The 24,986-nt window shown below is 47.7% G+C and overlaps 1 protein-coding gene across 1 annotated transcript in view; it reads right to left on the reverse strand.

Annotated features, from left to right (window-relative positions):
* Window positions 1-10,961: 10,961 nt before the first annotated feature.
* Window positions 10,962-24,986, reverse strand: part of adamts6 (ADAM metallopeptidase with thrombospondin type 1 motif, 6) — a 54,075-nt gene continuing 40,050 nt past the window's right edge. The window contains exons 19-24 of the mRNA XM_062528048.1: window positions 24,760-24,898; window positions 21,453-21,582; window positions 17,256-17,460; window positions 16,365-16,541; window positions 12,456-12,612; window positions 10,962-11,207 (exon numbers count right to left, since the gene is read on the reverse strand). Coding sequence (XP_062384032.1) covers window positions 11,098-11,207; window positions 12,456-12,612; window positions 16,365-16,541; window positions 17,256-17,460; window positions 21,453-21,582; window positions 24,760-24,898 — 918 coding nt within the window. The 3' untranslated portion in view covers window positions 10,962-11,097. The remainder of the gene's footprint in view (window positions 11,208-12,455; window positions 12,613-16,364; window positions 16,542-17,255; window positions 17,461-21,452; window positions 21,583-24,759; window positions 24,899-24,986) is intronic.

Consider the following 24,986-nt stretch of genomic DNA (forward strand, 5'->3'; position numbering starts at 1 on the left):
GAGTCCTTGCTGTCCATTAGGCGATGGAGAAATTGAATTAGCATAGCTGTGTGGCCCTCGCACACGCCGTTGTGCTTGCTAAGTTCGGCCTCTGCATTTCCTCACCCTGTATGTCATAGTGACCCAGTCTGTCATGCCTCGGGCGGCTCTGATGTTTACCGAAGGGCATTTTCCTTCCCGCTGTTGGTATTCCAAGGCCTGAACCTATTAAATCAAGAGGCCTGGATGAAATGGCTATGAAGCCGGCGTGAGGCCCCTTTGGAATTATTTAATAGGGTTAACCTGTATAAATGTCCTTGTGTCACAGATCGTATTTCATTGCTACTTTATGAGATTTATTCCTCTCCTCCCTCCCACTTTCACTCTCTCTCTCCCTCTCTTTCTCTCTCTCTGTCCCTCTCTCTCTCTCTACCTCTACTGTATGTTTTAAAGCGTACTGTGCAGCCCCCCCCCCCCCCTCTCCATTTAAAAACACTGTGGACAGCGCTGAAGGTTTGAGGAATGTGGCTTTGAGAGCTGGAGTCTCTGGCTCGTGTTGGCTTAGACGTGGTTCCTCCAGCGGCAGCCGTCCGCCGAGATATGCTTGTGGCTTACCCACTCCGGTGCCATCTGAGGCGGGCTCTGCTCTGCCCATTGCACTGGACCCAGTTTGAGGGCAGCAATAATGAGGCAGAATAATAATCCCACACAATACTGAAACCGGACCTTTAAGGAGGTGTGAGACCTCACACAAGAAGATCCGCTTTTTTTTTCTTTCTTTCTTTTTTTGAAAAAGAAATTTCAGTCGCCTCGTGCCAGACTTTCAGACCATGCAAGGCAACGCTTGGGAACGCTGGTACCAGAGGAATTGGACAAGACTGATCTGGAATGAATACTATTTCCCCCAAATGTTAAAGCATAGAATGAAACCAGTCAAAACAATAAATTAAGCCCAAGACTACAACCAAGACCAAGGTTAGGCTCTAAAAAGGAAACCTCAAAAATATTTGACTTCGGACTGAGTGAACATTTTGCATTAAATTACACTCAGGATGGTTGTTATCTAAGCTTCCAGTTGGAGACTATGAAAATATTTCCATTTAAGGCCTGGCTGACTGTATTCCATACTTTTAACGAATGGTAAAAGGGGCTGATACTGAAAATATGTACATTGGTGAGCATGAGAGAGACCCGTAAGAGAGACTCCTCATGCATTACACATCTGAGACACGCTCTGAAAATCTCCCCTCAACAGGTAAACCAGGCACTGTTATGACACATTATACATCAATACATTATTTATTACGTAATCTTAAAATGCCGATATACTGTCAGACATATAATGTTATATAGCACATTGTAGGCATATTTTTTTATTATTATTTTTAATTTTTTTATTTGTATCTATGTAAAAGTTTTCTGTTGATCTACAAGGCTGATGGACTGATTGATTATTGATTGGTTGGTATTGGTGTATTAATTGATTGATTGACTCATTGAACTCAAGCTATTCCTATTGAGCACCAGGATGCTGGGCACCCATCAGATGTTTTGAATAGCGACCGAGATTCTTTGGATTGTCCGGAAGCAGACGGCTGAACTCCAGACTGGATGTCTGGTCTTTGGGAGATGTCAGGAAGCTGTGGAGACAGAGATGCTTAAATCAACAGATACTGGAAGTCAGCAAAGACTGTGGCAAAGGGTTGGGGCGGTGGTTCCCAATCACAGCTGTTAGACAGGGACACCCCAGAGATAGTACAGTGCTGCATTCTTAAGATTAGCCAGCACTGTTCAAAATCAGACCTCCAATAGTCATTGATAATGTATACACAGAATTCCCAATATGGTCATGCTGGTGACTGGCACCTCTGTTGGAAAGGCATTGCTTTTCAAATTGCATAAGCACTCCAAATGGAATGGCCTCAAGGTCAGTGATAATTGGTATTACGCAAGAGCTGCACACACTGTCTTACATTTCCCCAGGAAACAGCTGGAGGATGACTGTCCATCACCTTCAGGGATACTTCTTAGGAGGACCTACGTAGAAAGTAGGGCGCAGAGGCACCCCCAGGCGAGACATGACGTCCACCACCACAGCCATCTGTCTCCATGTGACACTGACCTGCTGTGGAGCCCCCCTGACATCTGTCATGCTCACCTGGTGACACCTGTTTGGGGGCAACCATGAAAAGAATCCAGACCTCTCAAGGGAACTACTGTAGGACAAACCATGTTACTGTAGATGTTGGATGTCAGTTTTCCACTTTCCATGTTTCCTCGGTGGTGATCTATGAATATGATTGTATGGTTATGCAAGGAAACCATGAGGGATTGCTGGCGATCAGAGATATGCTGTTTCCTGCTTCACTCCATCACATCATGCTATCTCTGTGTGAGTAGCCTACTGTAGTTGGTACAGTACAGTAGGTGCTCTGCAGGTCTACATGTTCTGTACTTCAGGTGAGGGGGATACTGACATTCATTGATAGCATTTGTCAGACCCTGAAGTTATGCATTGAGGATGGGCTCAAAGAAAGTTCTGTATGTGTGAATGCATGTGAGGTGTGTGTGTGTGTGTGTGTGTGTGTGTGTGTGTGTGTGAGTGTGTTTGTGCGTGTGTGTGTGGTGTGTGACTGTGTGTGTGTGTGTGTGTGTGTGTGTGTGTGTGTGTGTGTGTGTGTGTGTGTATGTTGTGCGTGTGTGTGTGTGTGCCTGCTTGAGCGGGAGAATGACAAAATGAATGGGATCGTTTCAAGAGGATTCGTTACGGCCCGTGTTGCTGAAAGGGACAAGCCTAATCTCTGTGGGAGACCTGGCCACACTGCGCCGCTCGCTCTGCTAGCGCCTGCCTGAGATTAGCATCGGAGGTATGTAACCTGGATGGCCCCAGGGGGCAGCGGACCGAGCGTGGGGTCAAAGGTCGCCCAGGATTGATGGCCAGGAAACAAATGGCAGCTTATCTGCCATTGGCTGTCAAGGGGAACAGCCTCAATTCCTCCCTGGCCTCCCTTTTCTCGCCACACATTTTTGTTCATGTTCGCTCAGGTAAGCCAACGAGAACAAGATGGGTGTGACTGTGTCGGCTGCAACTTTTCAGCTCTGCATTTCTGGCAAAGTTTCTCTTCAAGTTTAGATTGGACGTTGATTGGACTGGAAATTGAAAAACGAAATTCCCACAGCGAAAGTTTACTAGAGTATATTTGTTTGATAAAGACATCCCTGTTCCATTCATTTTGACTTAACCTCTTCACTTCACACAACATCCATGAGTATTATTGCAGTATTTTTATTTTATTCTGAGGTGACATCCATCACACCAGAGAAAGATCTCTATGACAACTAAAGTAATACCGTCTATCTTTAATTTCTTAAAAGCGCTGTACTGTACGTTCACCACTGTGCAAGGGTTAAGTAAACATTAATATCCATTAACCAGAAACATGATTTTAATCAGAGCCGTGATGCTTGAATGACTTAACAGTAAATTATGTGGACCTTTGTGCACTGCATACTGTGCTGTACTGACATTCAAAGTCTGCGGTAACAATACCAGCCAGACCCTGTATGGTACAATATCCATCTATTAAATTAAATTACATTAAATTAGATTAAGTGCCAAAGGATCACAATACATCAAACCCCTTGCCCACACATCGCACAGAATCACAATTAATTCTTGATGGAGTTTCAAGCATTCCAGGGAGACATTCTCTTGTCCTCCCTCCCTCTCTCCTCTCTCCCTCGCTCTCTCTCTCTCTCTAACACACACTCACAAACTCTGTCTTCTCCCTCTCTCTCTCTCTTTCTCTCTCTATACACACACCCTGTCTCTCTGTCTTTATCTCTCCTTCTTTCTCTCCCTCCCTCTACCCTCTATCCCCACCCTACCCCCATCTAAGTGATTGGCTATCGATTCAGCTTAATCTACTTACCTCCTGGTCCCTGGCAGACAGTACAGGACATGGTATAAATGGAACCACTGAAGGTGACCCAATTCAGAAAGTGTTGAGGCAGGGGCTGTGTGTTTGGGAAGGGTGGGGGTGGTGTGTGTGTGTGTGTGTGTGTGTGTGTGTGTATGGAGGGCTGCCTCTGTAAAGGTTCCTGTAGAGTCGGAGCTTCAGGGATAAATTGGAGCAAAGGGATTCTGTTGCATGAGTTCTACTGGGGACCGGTGAAGGATGTATTGTACAGTACGTAAATGAGAAAAACACTAACGCTCACTCACTCAGAGTTGCTCTGATGTACCCTGGATTGAACATGATGAATTAAAACCCATTTGATCGAAAAGACCCATTATGTTTCCAGGGGGACAGGTTTAAGATGTTCAGGTGACCCATGAACCCCAGTCTTTGGTCTTTTTTTTTTCTGGAAGATTCTGCTAGTACAGTTGATTCAGGATGATTCAGTAGGTTTTCAGTGAAACAGTATAAGCACAATGCAGATGGTGTCGATCCATCTCTGTTGCGTGTCTGGCGCCCAATTCCAGGCTGCCTGCCAGAGCTCTCTCAGCTAACTCCTCCTGATGAGCACCTGCCCTGGGTGGGCTCCAAGAGCACCATTACCTGGCCTGGCATCCCATAAGCTAGACGCTCGCTGGGCACTGAGCTGTGAGGGCTAATGGCACATTTGGCCGTCCCCCCACAGCTCTCTCTCTCTCTCTCTGGGTGCAGTTGGGTGACGTGACGTGACGTCGCCTCCATCGCTGTCCTCCATTGCTGCTTCAGTGTGTAACAGTGTGTAACAGTGTGTAACAGTGTTCCTTCCCGTGTTGCCTGAGGAAGATCCCACTGTAGGATCGAAACATACAAAAAATATAAAAAAAGTATTAAAAAAATACATAAAAAAGTGTATTTTTGAAGCTTACATGTGCAGACCAATCAATTACATTGTCTACCACTTTTGTCCGGCACCTGGATTATTGGTTCTGTGGATGTGCGCACCTTAACCAAACGCCTTTGCTTCAGTGTGTAAGCCGTCCTAACGCCCAGTGAGAATAGGAGATGTGGAACTGAAGATGTGTGAGGGCAGAATCAGAATCAGATTCAGTTTTTATTGGCCAAGTATACTTACATATACAAGGAATTGGACTTCAGTAGATGTTAAGTCTGTTGTTTACCTCAGCTGCTTTGATTTGTGAGGGACACATTTGACTGTTTTAGTGCATAGTACAAATGTATTATAGTAATAGAGCTAAGAAATGAAGTGAAATTAATAATAATTAAGAGCTATTTGTGTACCAGGGGTGTATGATATGCACATTGCATGTATTTGGTCTGACAAATGTTTTCCCATACGAAATAGAAATCAATAAAAAGCATGAATGTGTTGCCACCCTTTATTCAATACAGTATTTCTGTTTTCCAAATGGTAGTAATAAGAAGTTTGTGTGAGAATAAAACAAGTAGAGGTCAACCGCTACTGACCGAAGCCCATAGGTTATCAGCGTCCCCTCCTTTAAAAGGAGAAGTTGACCCTGTCCTGTCAGGATGGCTAACAGCACAGCCAGTCGGCGGGCTTTGATCTCTGCTCAGGGGGAGGCGGCCGTGTGGGAATCAGCTGTGGGAAAGCAGACACGGAGCGTCCCCCATGAAGAGGCCTCAGATAGCGGGCGCGGCTGCTGATGCTGGCGCTGCCATGCCAGAGCATCCCAGCGTGGCACCCCCCCTGCGCCCCCCCCCTGCGTCCCCCTCCGTCACCCGGCCTTCTATAGGTCCCCTGCGCCTCCTCAGCCGACACCATCTGCGGCCCGTGTTCCGGGGCTTGTTACATCCGCGCCGAGGTGAGGGGAGAACACTCACACCACTTGTCACGACACCGGGCTATCAGGAGGCTCCGAGCTGCACTCTCAGCTCTGACTGTGACGACAGCATGTGTGTGTGTGTGTGTGTGTGCGTGTGCGTGTGCGTGTGCGTGTGCGTGTGCGTGTGCGTGTGTGTGTGCGTGTGTGTGTGTGTGTGTGTGTGTGTGTGTGTGTGTGTGTATGGGGGGCTGCCTCTGTAAAGGTTCCTGTAGAGTGTGTGTGGATGGGTGTGTGTGGGGGGGTCTTCATCATCCATCACCGCAGCTCACGCTGCTCGCATTTGGCCTGCATGAGAGATGGGTCATTGGTCATTGGTCATTGGTCAGTGCCCACCGACTTTGCACCCTCCACCGAGATGACTTATCTGATGCTGCTCTCTCTCTCTCTCTCTCGCTCTCTCTCTCTCTCTCTCTCTCTCTCTGTCTGTTTCACGCCATCCTCCCAGCAGGACAGATGACATTCCTCACAACCTTCCCTTCCCTGGTGTGTGATCAGTGGCTGGATGGATCCATGGGTTGGTGTGGAGGGAGGGAGGGAGGGAGGGAAGGAGGGAGGAAGGGAGGGTGGCTGGGTGGGCGGATCCACGCAGTGTTGCTGTGCAGTGGTTCAGATGGAAACCAGACTGCCACGGCTCTTTATCAGTGGCTTAAGGGCCGCCACGCTGTCCCTCTGGGCTAGGCAGAAATGCTATGCATTCCTCACATGCACTAAGAGCGCTGCTGTTTCCAACGACCTGCATGTGTGTGTATATGTGTGTGTGTGTGTGTGTGTCTTTTTTGTCTGTGTTGGTGTACAAGCGCTCACATTATGCACCGGGGACCTCGCGTGTGGGCTGGATTTGAGGAGCTCTGCAGATGAAGCATCTTAAGCATGTGACTGGCGTGGGCCGGCCAGTAATCTGGTGTCGTGTCCCTTTATTATAGCTCGGATGGACAAGCGTGGCCTTATCGGGCCCCCGGCATTGATCTGTCTATTTAGAGTAGAGGCGGCGGCTCTGGCATGGAGGTCTCCTACGCTTCCTCGTTATCGCTGCCCTGCTCGCTCGCTCGCTCGCTCCGAGATCACGCAGCGGCCAGGCCATGCTTAGAAAGCTCGCTATCAGTTGATCCCATGGATGCCTCAGAGCCAGGACACCAGGAGCTCACACAGGGCCCGGAGCCAAGCAGGTTGGCCAGCTCCTAGTGTCCACATACCACTGCTAAACTGCTTATCCCACCGTTAGGACAAATGGTTTTCAGGTTAGTGTAGAAATATGTGTATGGTCTCTTCACACAATCCTTAGTGGAACGTTTCCTGTCTGCATTTGAGACGTAGAATGAGGCTGTCGGAACATATAAGGTGGCTCCAGATGAACTGACATGAACTTTATCCACACAGGGACATCCCAGGTCTTGTGTACTGTAAGTGTGAACCACTTGTATAGTAGGTGGTCTTTATAGAATTTCCTAGAAGTATGTATGGAGATTGTAAACTTTAATGACTGTATACCTATGTAATATATGACAATAACAAAATGTCTGCTATAAAGACGATAAAGATGACAAAGCTAGGATATAAAAAACAAAAAAAAACTTTGGCAGTCAACAAATGTGTTTATTACTGAGAGAGTATTGGAAGTGTTAGGAATGAGTCTGGTCTGGTGTTGTCTCGTCTCTGCTCTCCTGGATCTGTGCGATTTTGAAGTTCCATCAGGCTAAGGCATGTAAATAGAGGGGCCACCACTGACAACCGCATCCCAGATGCCTGACCTATCTCCACAGAGCACCGCTCTCTGCTCCAGCCTCCTCCGTTGCCTGGCTCTGGGCGGCAGCCCAGCAACGCAAACACAACCCAGGCCCCTCAGGTGCTGCTCCAGCCGTCAGCGCAAACAAAACAGGTTGCTAGAAAGCACATTTAGCATGGATATGCTCATCCCATACATAAGAGAACTATGTGAAAACATAATTCTTTTTTTTTTTTTTTTTTTTTTGTCAAAAACAAAAAAGAGATCTCGGTGAAGGAACATGGTGCTTGTTGAGAAAGTAACACACACTCTAAAGTTCAAGTTCGTTTAAAAGCTGCTCTTTTAATTTTTATTATTCTATTTGATCTAGATTAAAACAGATTGATGTGGGGAAGTATTTCACTGCGTTTCTTTCCACTACTCTATACATTTGTAATTTGCATGCAGTGAAACATTATGCAAGTGACACATGGTAATAAATTAGCATATAATTTACAATAAAAAATTAGTAACAGTGTACCAACATTAATACTGAACATAAAATAGGAGCAACTAATCACAAAATGCTGAAATTCTTCTGTAGATACAAGATGAGCAAAGTAACATTCAGAGACAAAGTTCACAGCGAATAGTACCAGTTTCAATGAGAAGATTACTGAGTCTCTTTACAGTTGCCAAGAGTCCCAAAGCCCATTCAAGTCCCAAAGCCCATTCAAGCCCCAGGATTTACAAACTAAGGGTTCATGATATTTTTAGGGTTTGCACAGAAGCTATTCAAGGCTGTGCAATTCACTGTTTAAAAAAAAATCCCGATTCAAATCATTCAACATTTTGTTACAAAACACACTGAATTTTACATGATATAACATGGTATTGGTGGCTACAAAGTAGCAGCAGCAAAAAGAAGTTTGATAAGTTGACTGATGATGACAGCTTGGTGTTGTTGTCCTTGGTGACTCCAGAACTGTCTGTCCACTTCCGTTTATGTTAGATCCAACAAAGTCTGACCATCAGGAAGTCACTTGAGTCTTTAAAGTGTGGTGGTGTTCCCTTTAGAACTCCAATCTGAAGGTGTCCGGTTACAGTGTCAGTTCCATGGTTCACTTCACAAACACACAAACACACACAGAAAATGCAACCGCTTGCCAAAGACAGTCCCTGTGAAAAAAAGTGTGAGGTAAAAAAAAGAATAAAAACTGACAGCAAAGTGAAGGGGGTAACTTGTACTTTGTCGTATTTTGGCATAGTCCTGTGTGTGTGTGTGTGTGTGTGTGTGTGTGTGCGTGTGCGTGTGCGTGTGCGTGTGCGTGTGCGTGCGTGTGTGTGTGTGTGTGTGTGTGTGTGTATGGCGGCTTCCATTGAAAGGTAAGAAGGGAGATGATGTCAGGTAGTGAATGTCACCAGGCCTAAGCTCTTCTCTGTGTGGTGGGATTGGAGGAGGTCTGCGCTTGAGAACAGCGGGAGGGCGAGCACAAAACACAGGGGTTGGAGAGCGTGGCAGGAGGCTTGGAAGCGGGCATTTGGGAAAGGGAGTTCAAAGACAGGGCAGCCAGGTGGTCAACTCCTGTATGGAAGAGCTGGCTGCATGACTGACACACACACGCACAGACACACGCACGCACGCACACACACACACACAAACACACACACACACACACACACGTTGTCATCTGCATATAATGCTACTGTGGCTCCTGTGCTTCAGAAAACATTCTCAGGCCTCAGCAGCATTAGATTTATACAACCGCAAAAACCCTGTTTCCCCTCCGAAGCCTCAGCCCCTCCAGAGCTGCCATATCTGATGCCAGGCTTGGTTGGACACCATGAGGATGGTGGGACTCATTAGGCAGTGGGAGTCGGCGCTTGCTGGGTAAAACAGGTGTTTCTGTGGGCCAGAACATCTGGATCCTTGAGGCGTTTGTTTGGATCCTTTTCCCCATGCAGGGAAGAATGTTCAAGAGGATCCTCAGAGCAGAGCAAACGTTCTTCCTTCCAACACACATGCCGCACATCGCAGACACACATATATACACACACACACACACACACACACACACACACACGCACACACCTTCCCCTGTTCACTCCCCAAACACAAAAGTACGCAAAACACAAACTCCATCTCTTCCTTCCCATGATCCACCCACACATACAAATATGCACATTCACAAACACACACACGCACGCATGCAAAGACGCACACACACACACACACACACACACACACACACACACACACACACACACACACACACACACACACACACACACACACACACACACACACACACACACACACACACACACACACACACACACACACACACACACACACACACACACACACACACACACACTCTTTTGGCCCCTGTCTCTACATAAGAGTGAGTGTGTGGTTTACTCTGTGATCTAGTGACATTACCAGAAGGATGTGGTGAACATATGTGTGTGTACAGTGTGTTTGTATCTATAGCAACTGACTACTTACTCAGATTAAAAAAACAAACACCTCAAAGCACCAGTCTCTGTGCTCCCACATCCACCCTCCTCTATGGATGTCAAGAAAAAAAGGTAGACATTTTGTTTTTCGGCCGGTCAAACATCTAGAGTCGTAGGAGACTCACTTTCCATTTTTTTTGACCACATCACGGGAGCAAGCAGAATTGTTAAACGTCATGAAGAGAACAAATGTGTAGTGTGACATCTTAACGGTGGAATTAAAAAAAAAAAGAAAATGAAATAAAATGCATCAGGTCAGAGACAACAGCTTCGCAGGCTCACTGGAGATATGTTTTCACACGGACTCACTGGGCAGTTAACACAGCAGGGTCCTTCGACACATCAAGGCGTTCACCCCTGACACACACACACACGTGTTATGTGTGTGCCAATAGCACCAGCTTGATGCATGGGACCATGCGGATCGCCCCAGGAATGGGACAGCACCAGAAGGGAAGTGAGCAGCCATTCCCCACCTAGTCACAACCCCCAGCCCACATCCATTACCGCTCCGCACCCCTCCCTCACACACACACACACACTCACACATACACACACACACACACACACACACTCCTCTTCTCTCCTTGCAGTGCCTCCGGTGGGTCTGATGTGTCCAGCACTTTGGATTAACAAAACAAAAACAAAAACAAAACAAAAAAAACCCAAACAAACAAAAAAAAAAGGCAAATGAAAAAATAATCATTATAATTATTATTATAATAAAAATAACATTAACGAGGATAAGTGTCTCTGCTCCCACTTCACGGAAGTGAACTTAAAAACAGATGTGTCAGCAGCGCGTGCTGAGCAGTGGTCAGGGCTCCACAGGGCTGGAGAGCAGGTGTGTGAGAGAGGGAGGAAGCGAGGGAGGAGGAGGAGGAGGAGAGAGACGGAGAGAGAGAGAGAGAGAGAGAGAGAGAGTGTCTTTTGTTCTTTCCTCCCCCAAACTCTGCCTCTTCTCCACAGTTGGACTCAGTTCTCAGTCTTTCCCACCATTTTGGCCTCTTTCCTCCCCCCTCCATCTCTTCTCCCTCTCTCTTCTTCCTCTCTCGCTCTCTCTCTCTCTCTCTTTTTCTCTCTCTCCTTGCGTAGGTCAGTGTCCTTGGCACGTCTTGCAGCACATCTGTCTGAAGTACGCGCGGCTGCAGAACTTGAACTTCAGCACCAGTGGGCAGTATGCCACCTTGTTTACGTCTTTGCACTCTGGAGAAGAGGGGGAAAAAAGAGAGGAGACAAGGAAAAAGAAAAAAAATGAGAGACGGCACAAAAAAAAAGGGAAAAGTAGTCATCCGTAGGATCTCCCCGGGTGAGAGGTCTGTCTGTAGTGCCGATTCCATTTATTGTTTTTTCCCCTCTCTTGCACTCACTTACTCACTCCCTCAGTCACTCTCTCATTTTACTGCTCTCTCTCTTTCTCTCTCTCTCTATCCATATCGTTCCGATCTGTGGCAGACAGACTTCCTTGCCAAGCTACAGCTGATTTGAAAAGCCAGGTTTAAGATATGATGGATTTCAAAGAGGGAGACAGACAGAGAGAGAGAGAGAGGGAGAGAGAGGGAGAGAGTGAGAGAGAGAAAGGGAGGATGTGGAAGAGAAACACACACAGAGAGAGACGGATCAAGTAACTAAGGACAGAGAGAGGAAGTATAAAGAAAGAATGGGATCGACAGAAAGAGAGAGAGGGAGACGGAGAGAATGAGTTGGAGAGGATGAAACAGACAGATAGAGAGAGACAGAGAGAGAGAAAGAGAGAGAGAGAGTGAGAGAGAGAGAGAGAGAGAGAGATCCTGGCGTGATTCCCATCACAGGCAGGCTGCCACGAGGCCTGTGTTGCTGAGTGGAATGAGTCTGGGCCCTTATCAGGATGAGAGTGTCTTCCCTTATTAGGGCTTTTAAATGGTTCTGCATAGAGCTAGCGCAGGCATGCTCTCGCTCCTTAGTCACCACAAGCCCAATTAACTGACAGCTAATCCCATTAGCGGCCCTGCTGGGTGGACAGCCAATTAGAAGACCCACCCTTTCACAGACAGCCAATCAGAAGGCTATCTTCTCTATGGGAAGCTAATTAGAGGGAAACCCTCCCAGTTGCTAGCGAGGCAGAGCGTTCTTGCTGTAACTGTAAGCCAATCACATGGCTGTGTAGTTTGTTTACAGACTGCTAAACTCGACGTAACAGAGCAGGTCAGTTCTAACCATTATAAAGGAATCTTTAGCTATTGACCTAGGATGACTGTTTTGGATTGACGTTAGAAGAACTAAAACAAAGAGGGAACACATTTGTTCCTAAAACAGCTTTGTCACGATTGGCTTCACAGTGTATATGCCGAGTATTAATTAAGAATGGACATCAAATGTCAATGTTAGAAACATTAAGCACCTGGTAATGGTGGCACAAAATCAGGAGAGGGGGGTGGTGAGAGTGTGTGTGTGTGTGTGTGTGTGTGTACTCACCGTCACCGTTGGCGATGGGTGTGGCATCACACTTGCTCTCGCACTGTTGCATGGTGGCAGGACGCAGGTTATCAGGGCACTCACTGGACTGTTGACCCGTGTACGTCAGACACTGGACCACTCGCATCTGCTGACCTAGGCCACACTGTGCTGAGCACTGCACACACACACACACACACACACACACACACATACACACACACACACACACACACACACACACACACACACACACACACACACACACACACACAATACATTAACAATTGTGTCAATCCAATTTCACAAATCCTAAGTTGGTCACATAATACGTTTGTTTATTTAGTTTACTGTTAAATGGCCAAGACATCTCACGATGTTGTGATCTTTTGAGATTCCTTTGACCTTTGCATGTCACCAGCAGCATGGACCCACTGTCCCCTGAAGTGTCACCAGCAGCTTCCCAATCCAATTAAGCGTGCGTTGAGCTGGGCGGCTGACAGGGAGACGGACGGAGATCGTCGGGAGTCAGAAAGGCCCCGATGCAGAGTGAACTCGGCTGGACTCTAATCTGCGGTCCGAGCTGAACCAGTCGAGCTTATTAGAACCCCCCAGCTCAGCGGTGACCATGGTATGTTTGTGTGTGTGTGTCATTGCGTCATTGAGTAAAAGAGTCAGCTAAATGACTAAATGTGAATAACCTTGTGTGTATACAGTGTTTTTGCATTCCATATTCTCAAGGCCTCTGTTCTAATTATTAGTCGGTGGAACTTGTTTTCATTTTGCAAAACATTTGAAGCAAATACATTTCCTGAGTCACTCGGCCGCTGGGCTTCGGCAAGAGGTGGACAGAGCCATCTCGTGCCTAACTATTTATCCTTTGTTTAACCTGGGTAGTCACATTGAGACAGAGGTCCCTTTTCCAAGTGAGCCCTGGGTCAGGACATGTATTTGCTTCAAATGTTTGACAAAATTAAAACAAGTTCCACCGACTAATAATTAGAACAGAGGCCTTAAGAGCATGAAATACAAAAACACTGTATACACACAAGGTTCTTCACATTTAGTCATTTTTTTGCTGACTCTTTTACTCAATGACACTTTCTAGCTGACTCTTTTACTCATGTTATTTAGACAACTTTCAAACTTTTTTTTATTTAAAAAAGAAGACTTCAATTCAAAGAGGCCTAGACTGCTGCACCTAAAGGCCGGAGGACGACCGGGTAGTGGTCAGATCTGCTCAGATCCGCGGGGGCGGGGGGGGCGGCTGACTGGGCCAGCAGTGCCGTCATCACCTGCTCCGCTCTCCCTTAAGCCGGGGGACCCTGAGGCTCCTCACCAGGGGCTCCCAGCGGCCGCGCTCTCTGTTCCCCCGGCGACATGTCATCTCTTCCAAATTAAGGGGGACTTAGAGGGGCCCTGTGGCCCTGAGAAATGAAGGGGGGGTGGGGAGGGGAGGGGGGGGGGGCGCGCTTCTTGAGAGGGATTTAAACAGCTGGCTCCCCCCTTGGCCTTTCTTGTTCTGTCCGCCACAACAATCCCCCCATTCTGCGGGACCATGGCCACCTTGATTACGGACTCATGGACTCACTGGGGTAAATACTGTCCCCTTACCATGTTGCACACAGACATGAGGCACCATAATCACCCTCCTCCTAACCCCCCCCCCCACCCACCCTCATCCAAGTAGCCCCCGAACAGAACCTCTGCTGTGGCTGCATCTGTGATCATAAGAGGGCTTTGTGATGGCCAATCCCGGCCCATTTCAGAGGGAGCCTCTTTAATCCTCAGAGAGCTCTGTCGAAACACACTGACAGATAGCTGACGGATTACGATCAAAGGAGGAGAAGAAACATCTGCTAAGAACAGCTCCAGGTCTGTCGCCAGCTACCGGGGGAGTCTGAGTCCATGTTCTTAGAGTTTCTCAGTGTAGAACATGGCTTTTAGTGCCCTGCGATTTTGAATACTTAGAAATGCCCAGAATGTATCTAAAACATTTCTGTTTTCTGTGTATTTGCATACTGTACATACCTGTACAGTATTTAGATACTCATAAACATGTGTGTGTATCTCATTAGATACTTATATGAAGTAACTGATTGGAACAGACCTGTGCCTGCTCTGGTATGGATTCATGTTTAATCAGCACCAGGATACGTGCTAAATAACCTGCTAATATATTAAACATATGACACTAAATAGTTGACATCAAATACTATTAAAAAAAAATAAAACTTTGTCATACCCCTGACGATGTCTGGCACAAATTGAGCATGGCCCACACTCCATATTGCAGCTTCTCTGAACTTATCCGTGTTTTAGAATCCTACTCTAATCAATGTTTTTGAATCCAAACGTATAACTGTTTTGGAATGAAACAGGTGAAACGAGCTCTCTAAGAGAGACTCTAAGGCTCTGAGTCCGAGGCCAGAATGAGATGCTAAACTAGAGGAGCTGTGCACATTCCTGGGGTCTGAGGGCTGCTGAAGGGGGGGTCAGATAAGAAAGCATTATAGGACAAAAGAAACCCCCTTAGCATCTAATAGCCTGCCTGGAGGGGTAGGCGGGAGGTCTGGGGGTCCATCTGAGAAGGTGGCCGAGGCTTTGAGGTTAGACGAACAAAAAAAAGACCTGAAGCTTAAAATAGAAAAACGGAAAAGTATCCCCTGCTCCCATGTGCCAGCAGACATCAAGAGGAGAAGCGGGGGGATCCGTGGTGGTCTGGCGGTCTGGTGGCCTGCACTGGCGGGGGGTTGGATGGCCACCGCAACCGACCGACACCACTTTGATAGCGTAAGCCTCGAAAAAAAACTCTGCGGAGGGGCTGTTATTGTTGTTGCCATTGTACGCTTTATGTCGACGAAGCACATTCCTCCGCGCATGACTCACAGCTGAAACTTATAGCGCCGGCGCGCGCGGAGCCTTGAGGGGATTTCAGGTGATGAGTCGCGCGACTCGCGTCGCGCATCGACACCGCAGAGCTGTTGGAGGCCGCGCCGAGGAGACCCACTCAGAGAGAGAGAGAGAGAGAGAGAGAGAGAGAGAGGCAGGGAGATAGAGAGGTAGAGAGAGAGAGAGGGACAGAGACAGACAGAAGAGATAGATAGAGAAAGAGTGTTTCATGTCTGCGATCCTAACAATCACAACATGTGACACCTCCGCCCTGAGGAATCTTCTCTCTTGGCCGGGTTCGGGTGAGTTTCCCGCGGATGCTGACGCTGTCCTCTCACATCTGTCTCCTTGTGTGTGCGTCTGACTCATGGACCACGGCCACGAACCCCCCCCCCCACCCCCTTTTTTTTCACGACTGCATTCCATATGATAATTATGGTGGCGGTCCGCACCGCGTTGTTAGCTCCAAACACAGAAATGCTTTATCCTCTTTTGGTTTGACCAGGAGGTGCGGAAATTCATCACTTTAAAATCGTCCATCTGCGTGATGATGAATCCCCCATCAGGAAACGCTGAGCCCCGGTACACCCCTCCATCTGCCTTTTGTTTCGCCATCGTTAACATTTAAGACCATGACATAAACACCGAACCAATATGTCAAACACGACTCTTGGGGACACGCTTTCTTTTTAAGGGATAGGGAAGAAAAGGAACATCCTTCTCAACGACACATGGAATGTTTTACAGAAATCCTAGCATTGAAACCAGAGGAGTTTCCCACGTGTGTGAGCACACGTGTGTGCGTGTGTGTGCGTGTGTGTGTGTGTGTGTGTGTGTGTGTGTGTGTGTGTGTGTGTGGAGACTACCAGCAAATATACAGTAGTATCAAGAGTAATGTGGCAATTGTTCTTGCCCATTTGTGTATGTGAGTGTATGTATGTTTGTGTGTGTGTGTGTGTGTGTGTGTGTGTGTGTGTGTGTGTGTGTGTGTGTGTGTGTGTGTGTGTGTGCGTGTGCATCTGACGCTGCCAGCCGTACCTGTCCCCACTCCCCAGGTATCCAGCGAGGAGGCGGGCAGCGTCCGAGGCTGCAGCGCATGCGCACGGGGGGCTTGCTGTGGTCCATGCACATGGCTGGAGGAAAGGTCTTGGTCAGGTCGCTGCTCTTGCACAGGACGATGCGATGCTTGAAGCCAGGGCCACACTTAGGCGTACACTGTGGTGAGAGAGAGATTGATAGATAGAGAAAGACAGATAGAGAGAGAGGGACAGAGAGAGAGGGACAGAGAGAGATAGTGTTTTAGGCTTTAGAGAATTTAATTAACTTCATGTATGAATGATACTGATACTCTTTAAGATTTGACATACACTTTGTACTTTGCTGAGAGAATGAAAGAAGACTTCTAACACTCTCTCTAGCATTGTGACAGACATTTATGGCAATAGCATTGTAATGATAAGTCAGGAACAATTAGAACTGAGTCTAAACTGCCATACAAAAATGTGCCGAATCTGCAGTTTTTGTGAAATTCACTTTTTTTGCACTAAAAAGTGCTGTATTTTCTCTCCAATCTGATGGAGTGCTGTTCTATTTCAGTACTTCCTGGGGATATTGGGGTATTTGTTTTGCAGTATCTGCAAAAATGCAGTCAAACCAAGGCAAACTGCATTATCTGCCCTTTCTGAACACCTTCATTGTTGAAAATCTCTAATCTCTTAGCTATTCTGTGGCCCGCAAAAATTCCACATTTAATGTGTTTAACATCCACTTCAATCTCATCTAATCAATCATACACTTGGCAACAAGAAAAACGCAAAAAAAGCAAAAAAAGCTAAAAAAAAAAAAAAGCAGGTTGATTGGGCTTTGTGTGAACCAAACTGTACACCCAAGCCCCGCCTTTTTACCCTTTTTATAGTCCATGGTTCTCACCTCTGACCAATCCAGCGCCACCCACTGGGGTGGGCAGGACTGGTTGTTGCAGGACTCGCGTTCGATTGGCCGGTGGGTGAGACAGAGGCTGTCCTCCAGCGTCTCCTCCTCGGCTGGGCCGATCCTCCGGATGCACAGGACCGTCCGGGAGCGTGTGCCGCCATCGCACGTCTTGGTGCAATCTGACCAGTCCCCAATATACCACCTGCACACACACACACACACACACACACACACACACACACACACACACACACACACACACACACACACACACACACACACACACACACACACACACACACACACACACACACACACACACAGACACACACAATTGGAGTTTTATTGACAAGGCTCATATTCAAGCGTCTAACACACAGGCACAACAACTGTTAACAAATTGCTCATTGCATTTGACCCATACACACTCTCACATACAGTACACACATACACACACACACAAACCATCAGAGTTGATCATATTCAAGTAAGCCTGTGACACATAGGCAAAACAATTCTTAACAAATTGCTCATTGCACTTTGACCCACACACACTCTCACAAACACACACTCACAAACCATCAGAGTTGATCATATTCAAGTATGCCTGTGACAAACAGTCAAAACAATTCTTAACAAATTGCTCATTGACCGTCTACTGATTAATCTCCATCACACGCACATCATTTACTTCAAAAAGCACAAACACATTACAATGCTGTTGCTGTTTGCATTTTGCCTCTTCCAAATCCGCTCGAAAGTGTGTGTGTAAGTTCCAATTTGAGAACGAGGAGAGGAGTAAAAGTGTGTTTGTGCCCTGGGTGTGACGAATGGAACAGAACATTAAGGCCATCCGGGCACGCTCCTGACACGCCAAAGTAAATGTCAAAATAAAATAAATGTTTTTGGCATGCTCAAAAATAAAATCAATGGGCCAAAACATCAACAATAACTCAGATTCCACAAACAAACAGACTGTCAAAACTGTGACAAAACCAAAACAAGGTGGGAGATGTGGTGTGCTAAGCCAAACCACCGCCAATCCTCTGCCATGCCCAGTTAGCACTGAGGAGGCTGAGCTAGACTCATACAGACAGATAGAACAGCATAGCAGTGAAGTAGAGTAGAATGGACATTCCTTAGTGAACTTCAGAACTTCCTCTACGGATAACTATTACTATGGATACTTGGATGTATGATACTTGGATATATGGATACAAAGTGCTTGCATTCAATGTAATGGAATGAACTATTAAATATTGAATAAAATCTTCCCTGTTTGACACAGAACATAGCATTACTGGGAATGAAAAGATTCAATTTCTATGGATGGATCCATTTACGCTATTAGGTTTGTAATTACGCATATCATCTCATTCATCACATGAATGAAGAGTTACTCTATCTCTCCACGAACACCACAACCACTCAGGACTTCATGACACGAGGAGTTAAACATTTTCACATCAAAATCTCGTTCACCTCAACCAACCCCTGCAGCACAGCCTGCCTTCTCACTTAGCCGCCGTCCTTGCGCACTCCTACACACAAACACGGACACTCGCTTCCTTCATCCTTGGCTTTGTGCAAACAAACATAAACAGCCCACAGACTATTTCCATTAAATGCCCAGCCTGTCTTCCCCCCCCCCCCCTCTACCCTCAATAGCCATCCTTGGCCATCCTGTGCCAATTCAGCGTTGCATGAAAGCCTCATGTACAGTACATGTACCTGCCCAGAGAAATACAGCTAACCCACAGAAAATCTTCTCCCTAAGACTCACATTCAAGCATTCCTGGAAAGTCTACATACCAGCATTGTGTCTGGGGGAGCTCGATGGTCTGTAGGCTTTTTTTTTTTTTTTTTTTTTCTTAACAGATTATTTTTTTCTTTTCCAGTCTATTGTTTCAGTTGTGGTATGAGAAAATCACAGCCTGCTATTGTCGCTCTAATCTGACGGCGAGACTGCGGACATGCGCTGCGCTGGAATGTCCAAACCACCATCAGAAGCATGACTCCCCCGCTGGACAATGCCATTGTTATGCATTTCGCCGCGGAGCGCATGGAACAGAGACTGAATATTTCACTGGGTGTAATTACTGCCCTTTTTTCCTTGAGGCTGAAGCCACATTATAAGACCATAGGTGTAGACCTTTTGTCTGAACAAATGACTGCCATGATCGCCCATCTGTGTCTATCTGCAATAGCTCAAAGGTAAACTGAAAACCTGTCCCTTGTTGGCAAATACACCAGGCAAGCTGGAGTACCCACAGATTTAACAGATGCACTCCCCTACAATCTTGAAGATACATATTTTGTGTAATGAAGTCTATGCACACAAATTTGACCACAGAGACCACATAGCTGCAGTCTGCAGAGCTCAGTGACACAGAACTATCCATCTATCTATCTATCCATCTGTCAATGTGGTGTCTTAAGCTGCTGGGACCTTGAATTTCCCCTTGGGGATCAATAAGGTATCTATCTATCTATTCATTCATCCATCCATCCATCCATCCATCTATCTATCTATCTATCTATCTATCTATCTATCTATCTATCTATCTATCTATCTATCCATCTATCCATCCATCTATCTATCCATCTATCTATCTATCTACAACATTCATACAGCCAGAACCAGAGTGACAATCAAAGACCTGAGTTTGGTCACTGCAGTGGTGATTTGACTGTCTGTATCTCAGGATGAGAGCATCAGCTCCATGGCGTGATAAAGTTGTGCTTGGGCTGTGGGCTCATAGTGCTCCTCAGATGGTAAATGGTAAATGGACTGCATTTCTATAGTGCTTTTATCGGTTTCTGCGAGCACCCAAAGCGCTTTACATATCATGCCTCACATTCACCCATTCACACACCGATGGCAGAGGCTGCCATGCAAGGCGCCAACCTGCTCATCAGGATGGGGTTAGGTGTCTTGCTCAAGGACACTTTGACAAGGTCAAGAGGAGTTGGGCTCGAACCAACAACCTTCCAGTTACTGGACGACTCCTCTACCTCCTGAGGCACTGCCGCCCAGATAACACAAAACCTCTTCAGCAAACATCTGGCAGACTCCATCAGGTCTGACTGGCTCTGGCTGTTCTTTCACACCGAGAAGTACGGATGGCTTTTTAATTTAATTTCATTCGATTTGATCTTTTTTTTGTCGTTGTTGCCAACTTCCTGAGTATTTCGACTGTTGCTGAGCACTACACACTACAGCCCCTGTGTTGGCCAGCGCGGGCCGCGCGCGATCAGGCCCTCCTACGACACACATGGAGAGGGGAGTCCAGGTCCCCGCGGTGACGGCCCAGCACATTTTCCATTTTCCGCTGCTGCACCAGAGCATCCCACAACAATCTTTTTTCCCTGTCATCTGCTTTCTGTTTTAGTTGAGGGGAGTTGGTTTGGGGAGCGAGGTGGCTGTGGCTGTGTCTCTGTCTCTGTGTGCTTGGCTGAGGAGCGGTGTGGTGTGGTGTGGTATGGTGAGGTGTGGTACGATGGTGCAGTGTAGCGTGGTGTGATTTGGTGTGGTGTGGTGTGGTGTGGTGTGGTGTGGTGTGGTGTGGTGTGATGCGGTGTGGTGTGGTGTAGTGCGTTGTGGTACGGTGCGGTGCGTTGCGGTGTGCTGTGGTGTGGTGTAGTGCGTTGTGGTGCGGTGCGGCGCGGTGTGCTGTGGTGTGGTGTAGTGCGTTGTGGTACGGTGCGGTGCGGTGCAGTGTGGTGTGGTGCGGTGTAGTGCGTTGTGGTGCGGTGCGGTGCGGTGCAGTGTGGTGCGGTGTAGTGCGTTGTGGTGCGGTGCGGCGCGGTGTGCTGTGGTGTGGTGTAGTGCGTTGTGGTACGGTGCGGTGCGGTGCAGTGTGGTGTGGTGCGGTGTAGTGCGTTGTGGTGCGGTGCGGTGCAGTGTGGTGTGGTGCGGTGTAGTGCGTTGTGGTGCGGTGCGGTGCGGTGCGGTGTGCTGTGGTGTGGTGTAGTGCGGTGTAGTGCGTTGTGGTGCGGTGCGGTGCGGTGCGGTGTGCTGTGGTGTGGTGTAGTGCGTTGTGGTACGGTGCGGTGTGGTGCGGTGCGGTGTGGTGTGGTGCGGTGTGGTGTGCTGTGGCGTGTGTGGTGTGGTGTGGTTTGGTGTGATGCGGTGCAGTGCAGTGCGGTGTGGTTTGGTGTGTGTGGTGTGGTGTGGTGCGTTGTGGTACTCACTCGGGTGGGCACGGCTCCGTGTTGCAGGGCCTCTGCTTCTCTGGCGGCTTGCTGTCCAGGTCGCAGTAGCTGTTCTGGACCACAGAGCCGTCATCAAGCCTCTTACACACCACCTCCTGCTTCTGAACGCCTGCTCACACACACGCATACACATGTATGCACACGTACACAGACGCACACACACACACACACACACACACACACACACACACACACACACACACACACACACACACACACACACACACACACACACACACACACACACACACACACACACACACACACAGGTCAGCAAGTGCATCAAAGTGCATACCACAAAAGTAAATGAACCACTCTCTTTAGTCATGCCCCCCCCACCACCACTCCCCAGATGTAAAGAATCTATATGCTACATAGCACAATCAGATAGAGAAATCAAAGTGAAATCAGAGAGGTCTATAGTTTTGCATAGGGGTAGCAAAAGCATTTACTGCCTCATATAGTATATTCAAAGCCGATATGCTCTGGCAGATGTAACCGACGCTGTATGGAGCCAAGGGTACCAGACGAGGGTTATGAAACTGCCCACATTTCCAAAACATTTGTTTTCTGCTGCGTTTGGAATGAAGAAAACACCTATTCAAGCATAGAGCCTGTGGTGAGTTCCAGCAGTAGTCTGTTACTATAAGAACACCTCTAAGAGGAACGAGGGGGAATAGGGAGGGGGGTGGGGGGCGGGGGGGCATCGGTCGTTTTACACACAGTGTGTTGAACTGCCCTTTGGGATAAATAAAGTTATAATGAACTGAACTGAGCAAACATCAGGAGGGCTTTTTTTTTTTTTTTTTTTTTTTTTTTTTTTGCGTTTTACTCTTACCCTGACACATTTAATCTGGATGAAGGCGATATTATGGTCTCCTCTGTGGAATATTTTGGTGGGTAAAGGACTCATTTTGACAGACTTGCCGTGGCGGATGACTTTTACAGAAAACAAGGCCTTTTCTTTGGCTCTTGTTTAAAAATCTGAGGTACTACAGAGACACAACACTGCTCAATATAGAGCCTGGATACAGACAGTAGGTCTCTGTTTCTCATGAGCAACGCACTGTGTAAGAACTGTTCCTTCTCACTTTCTGAGGGATACGCATTGGCTAGGTGTCAAAATAAGAGCGTACACCTTAAAGAGACAGTTCACCTTAAAAAATGAAAATCCTGTCCTTGTCATCCTGCCATTGAACTCGTATTATTGTTCTTATTTTTACAGAAGGGAAACGGAGCAGGACACGCGGAATATCCATGGCAGTGGACAGTGGCCAAAACTTTAAGCGGCCAAAAACAACTAAACCTGACCTGTCCGACCTGACCATAGAGCGTTTTGCACACCGTTAGAAGCTACCCAAGGACTTTGAGTGTGTGGCAAACGGCAAACGGCAAAACGTAGCTGCTTCTCATTGAAGTGTTCTCTTCTGTCCGGAGTCTGACTTCACGCTAGGCTAACGTCACCGCACCGTGTGCATCCCTGGCTCCACGCACGCCAGCTGTCTCCGTAGCGTCGCAATCTCCTCTCTCCCCCCCCCTCTCTCCCTCTCTCCCCCCCTCTCTCCCCTCTCTCTCTCCCTCTCTCTCTCTCTCTCTCTCCCTCTCTCTCTCTGTCTCTCAGAGCCGGCAGGCTGAGCGCCGTTCCCCTCTCTCTCTCTCTCTCTCTCTCTCTCTCTCTCTCTCCCTCCCTCTCTCTTTCTTCTCCAAACAGTCTCTCCAGCGATGACCTCAGCAGTCGCACACATCGTTAAGCCCTATCTTTGTCAGGTATCTTCACCACCTCATTTACACTGACTGGACAAACTCCAGCACTCACAACGCTGTGTAAAAAGGTAAGACTAGCGCGCGTGTGTGCGCGTGTGTGCCTGTGTGTGTGTGTGCGTGCGCATGTGTGTGTGTGTGTGTGTGACTGTGTCTGTGTGTGTGCGTGTGTGCGTGTGTGTGCGTCTGTGTCTGTGTGTGTATGTGTGTGTGTGTGTGTGCGTGCGTCGGTATGTGTGTGTGTGTATGCGTCTGTGTGTGTGTCTGTGTGTCTGTGTGTGTGCGCGCCTGTGTCTGTGTGTGTGCGTGTGTGCGGGGATTCCACTGTGTCGCTTGGCAGAGGTCTTCCGCGCCCTGAACCTCTGGCTCGTTCTGGCCAGTGCCTCGCCAGCAGAATGGCCTGCGATGTTTTACAAATGACATAAGTGTTGCTCTTGGGGTAGGGGGGACGGGGGGACGGGGGGCGGGGGGCGTGGGGGAGTTGAGGGGGTAGGGGGGTGGGGAGGAGGGCTGGTTGTTTCGCGCCGTTGCCCAGACACTCTTTGCTCGGACAAATCAAACAACAAATTGGTTGATCCGATGCGGCACAGCGCGGTGCTCCGCTAGCCAGACCTCTCCTGGCGAGCGCGGTCTATTTGCATTTCCACAGAAAATATTTCGGTGGGATCCTAATGGCGACGCTTGACAAGCTGGCGGTTTTTGGAGCGAGGGAAATATTTATTGTTGCGCCGAAAATGTTATTTGGTTTTTGGGGGCGAGTTTAAATGCCTAGGCCATTTTTGAGGTGACAACCTCCATGCGCTTGTGCACACCACATTGGAACGCTAGACGGGGGTGGGGGGGTGGGGGGGCAAGTGTGTGGTGTCTTGTGTGTGTGTGTGTGTGTGTGCATGAGTGATTCTGGAAGGACGGATGTTGGCCAAGCCATCGCCTGAGGAATGTTTGAAAAGGCCCCAGCGACAGACACACTGCCAAGATGAAAAGTGACCATTCTGACGGTCTTCCACTCTTTGACTGTTTTGCCATCTCAGCAGATTTCCGCTGCAGAACACTGTCACTAATTCCAGTGTAGCACACTTCAATCTGTCCAAAATTTATAGCACAATAGCGCAAGTGGATAACACATTAAATGGTTTATGGGCAATTGCTTTGGGTGGTCCATACCATACTTTGACAACTGTGTAACACGAAATGTATTTAAAACGGATTTAGCTCCCTCGTTCAAAACCTCAGATGCTTCCTGCGCACTACAACATCTGTCTCATAATGTAGATGCTTACACCAGTATTACATTAAAAATGACTAAAGAGAATGACCATGTATTGTAAATGTACATGCAAGTGGATAAGTCAATGTATATTGAGTGTATGGTTGAGTGAAAGGAAAGGAATATAATATCCGCAACACTGATAACTGCTCCCCTATAATGTGAAAAAGCGACGTTTCGACCCTACTGGGTCTTCATCAGGTAAAGTGAGCGGTTGAGTGAAAGACCAAGGAGGAGAGTTTACGGTGGCGTTCTCACCTCCGGCGCAGGTGGCCGAGCAATCGGACCAGGGCAGGAGGTGCCAGGAGAAGCCCACCTCGTTGTCCCCGCTGCCCGTGCGCTGGATGGGCACGTTGAAGCGGTAGTGGATGCCCAGGTTCTGCTCCTGAAGAAGCACCTGGCAGAGGGCAATCGGAGAGGAAATGACACGTCAGAGAGAAAAAAAAAACGATGTGGAAGACAGGAAGTGAAACAGTGAAACAGTG

The sequence above is a fragment of the Sardina pilchardus genome, chromosome 23 (assembly GCF_963854185.1).
Source record: "Sardina pilchardus chromosome 23, fSarPil1.1, whole genome shotgun sequence".
NCBI classification, from domain to species: domain Eukaryota; kingdom Metazoa; phylum Chordata; class Actinopteri; order Clupeiformes; family Clupeidae; genus Sardina; species Sardina pilchardus.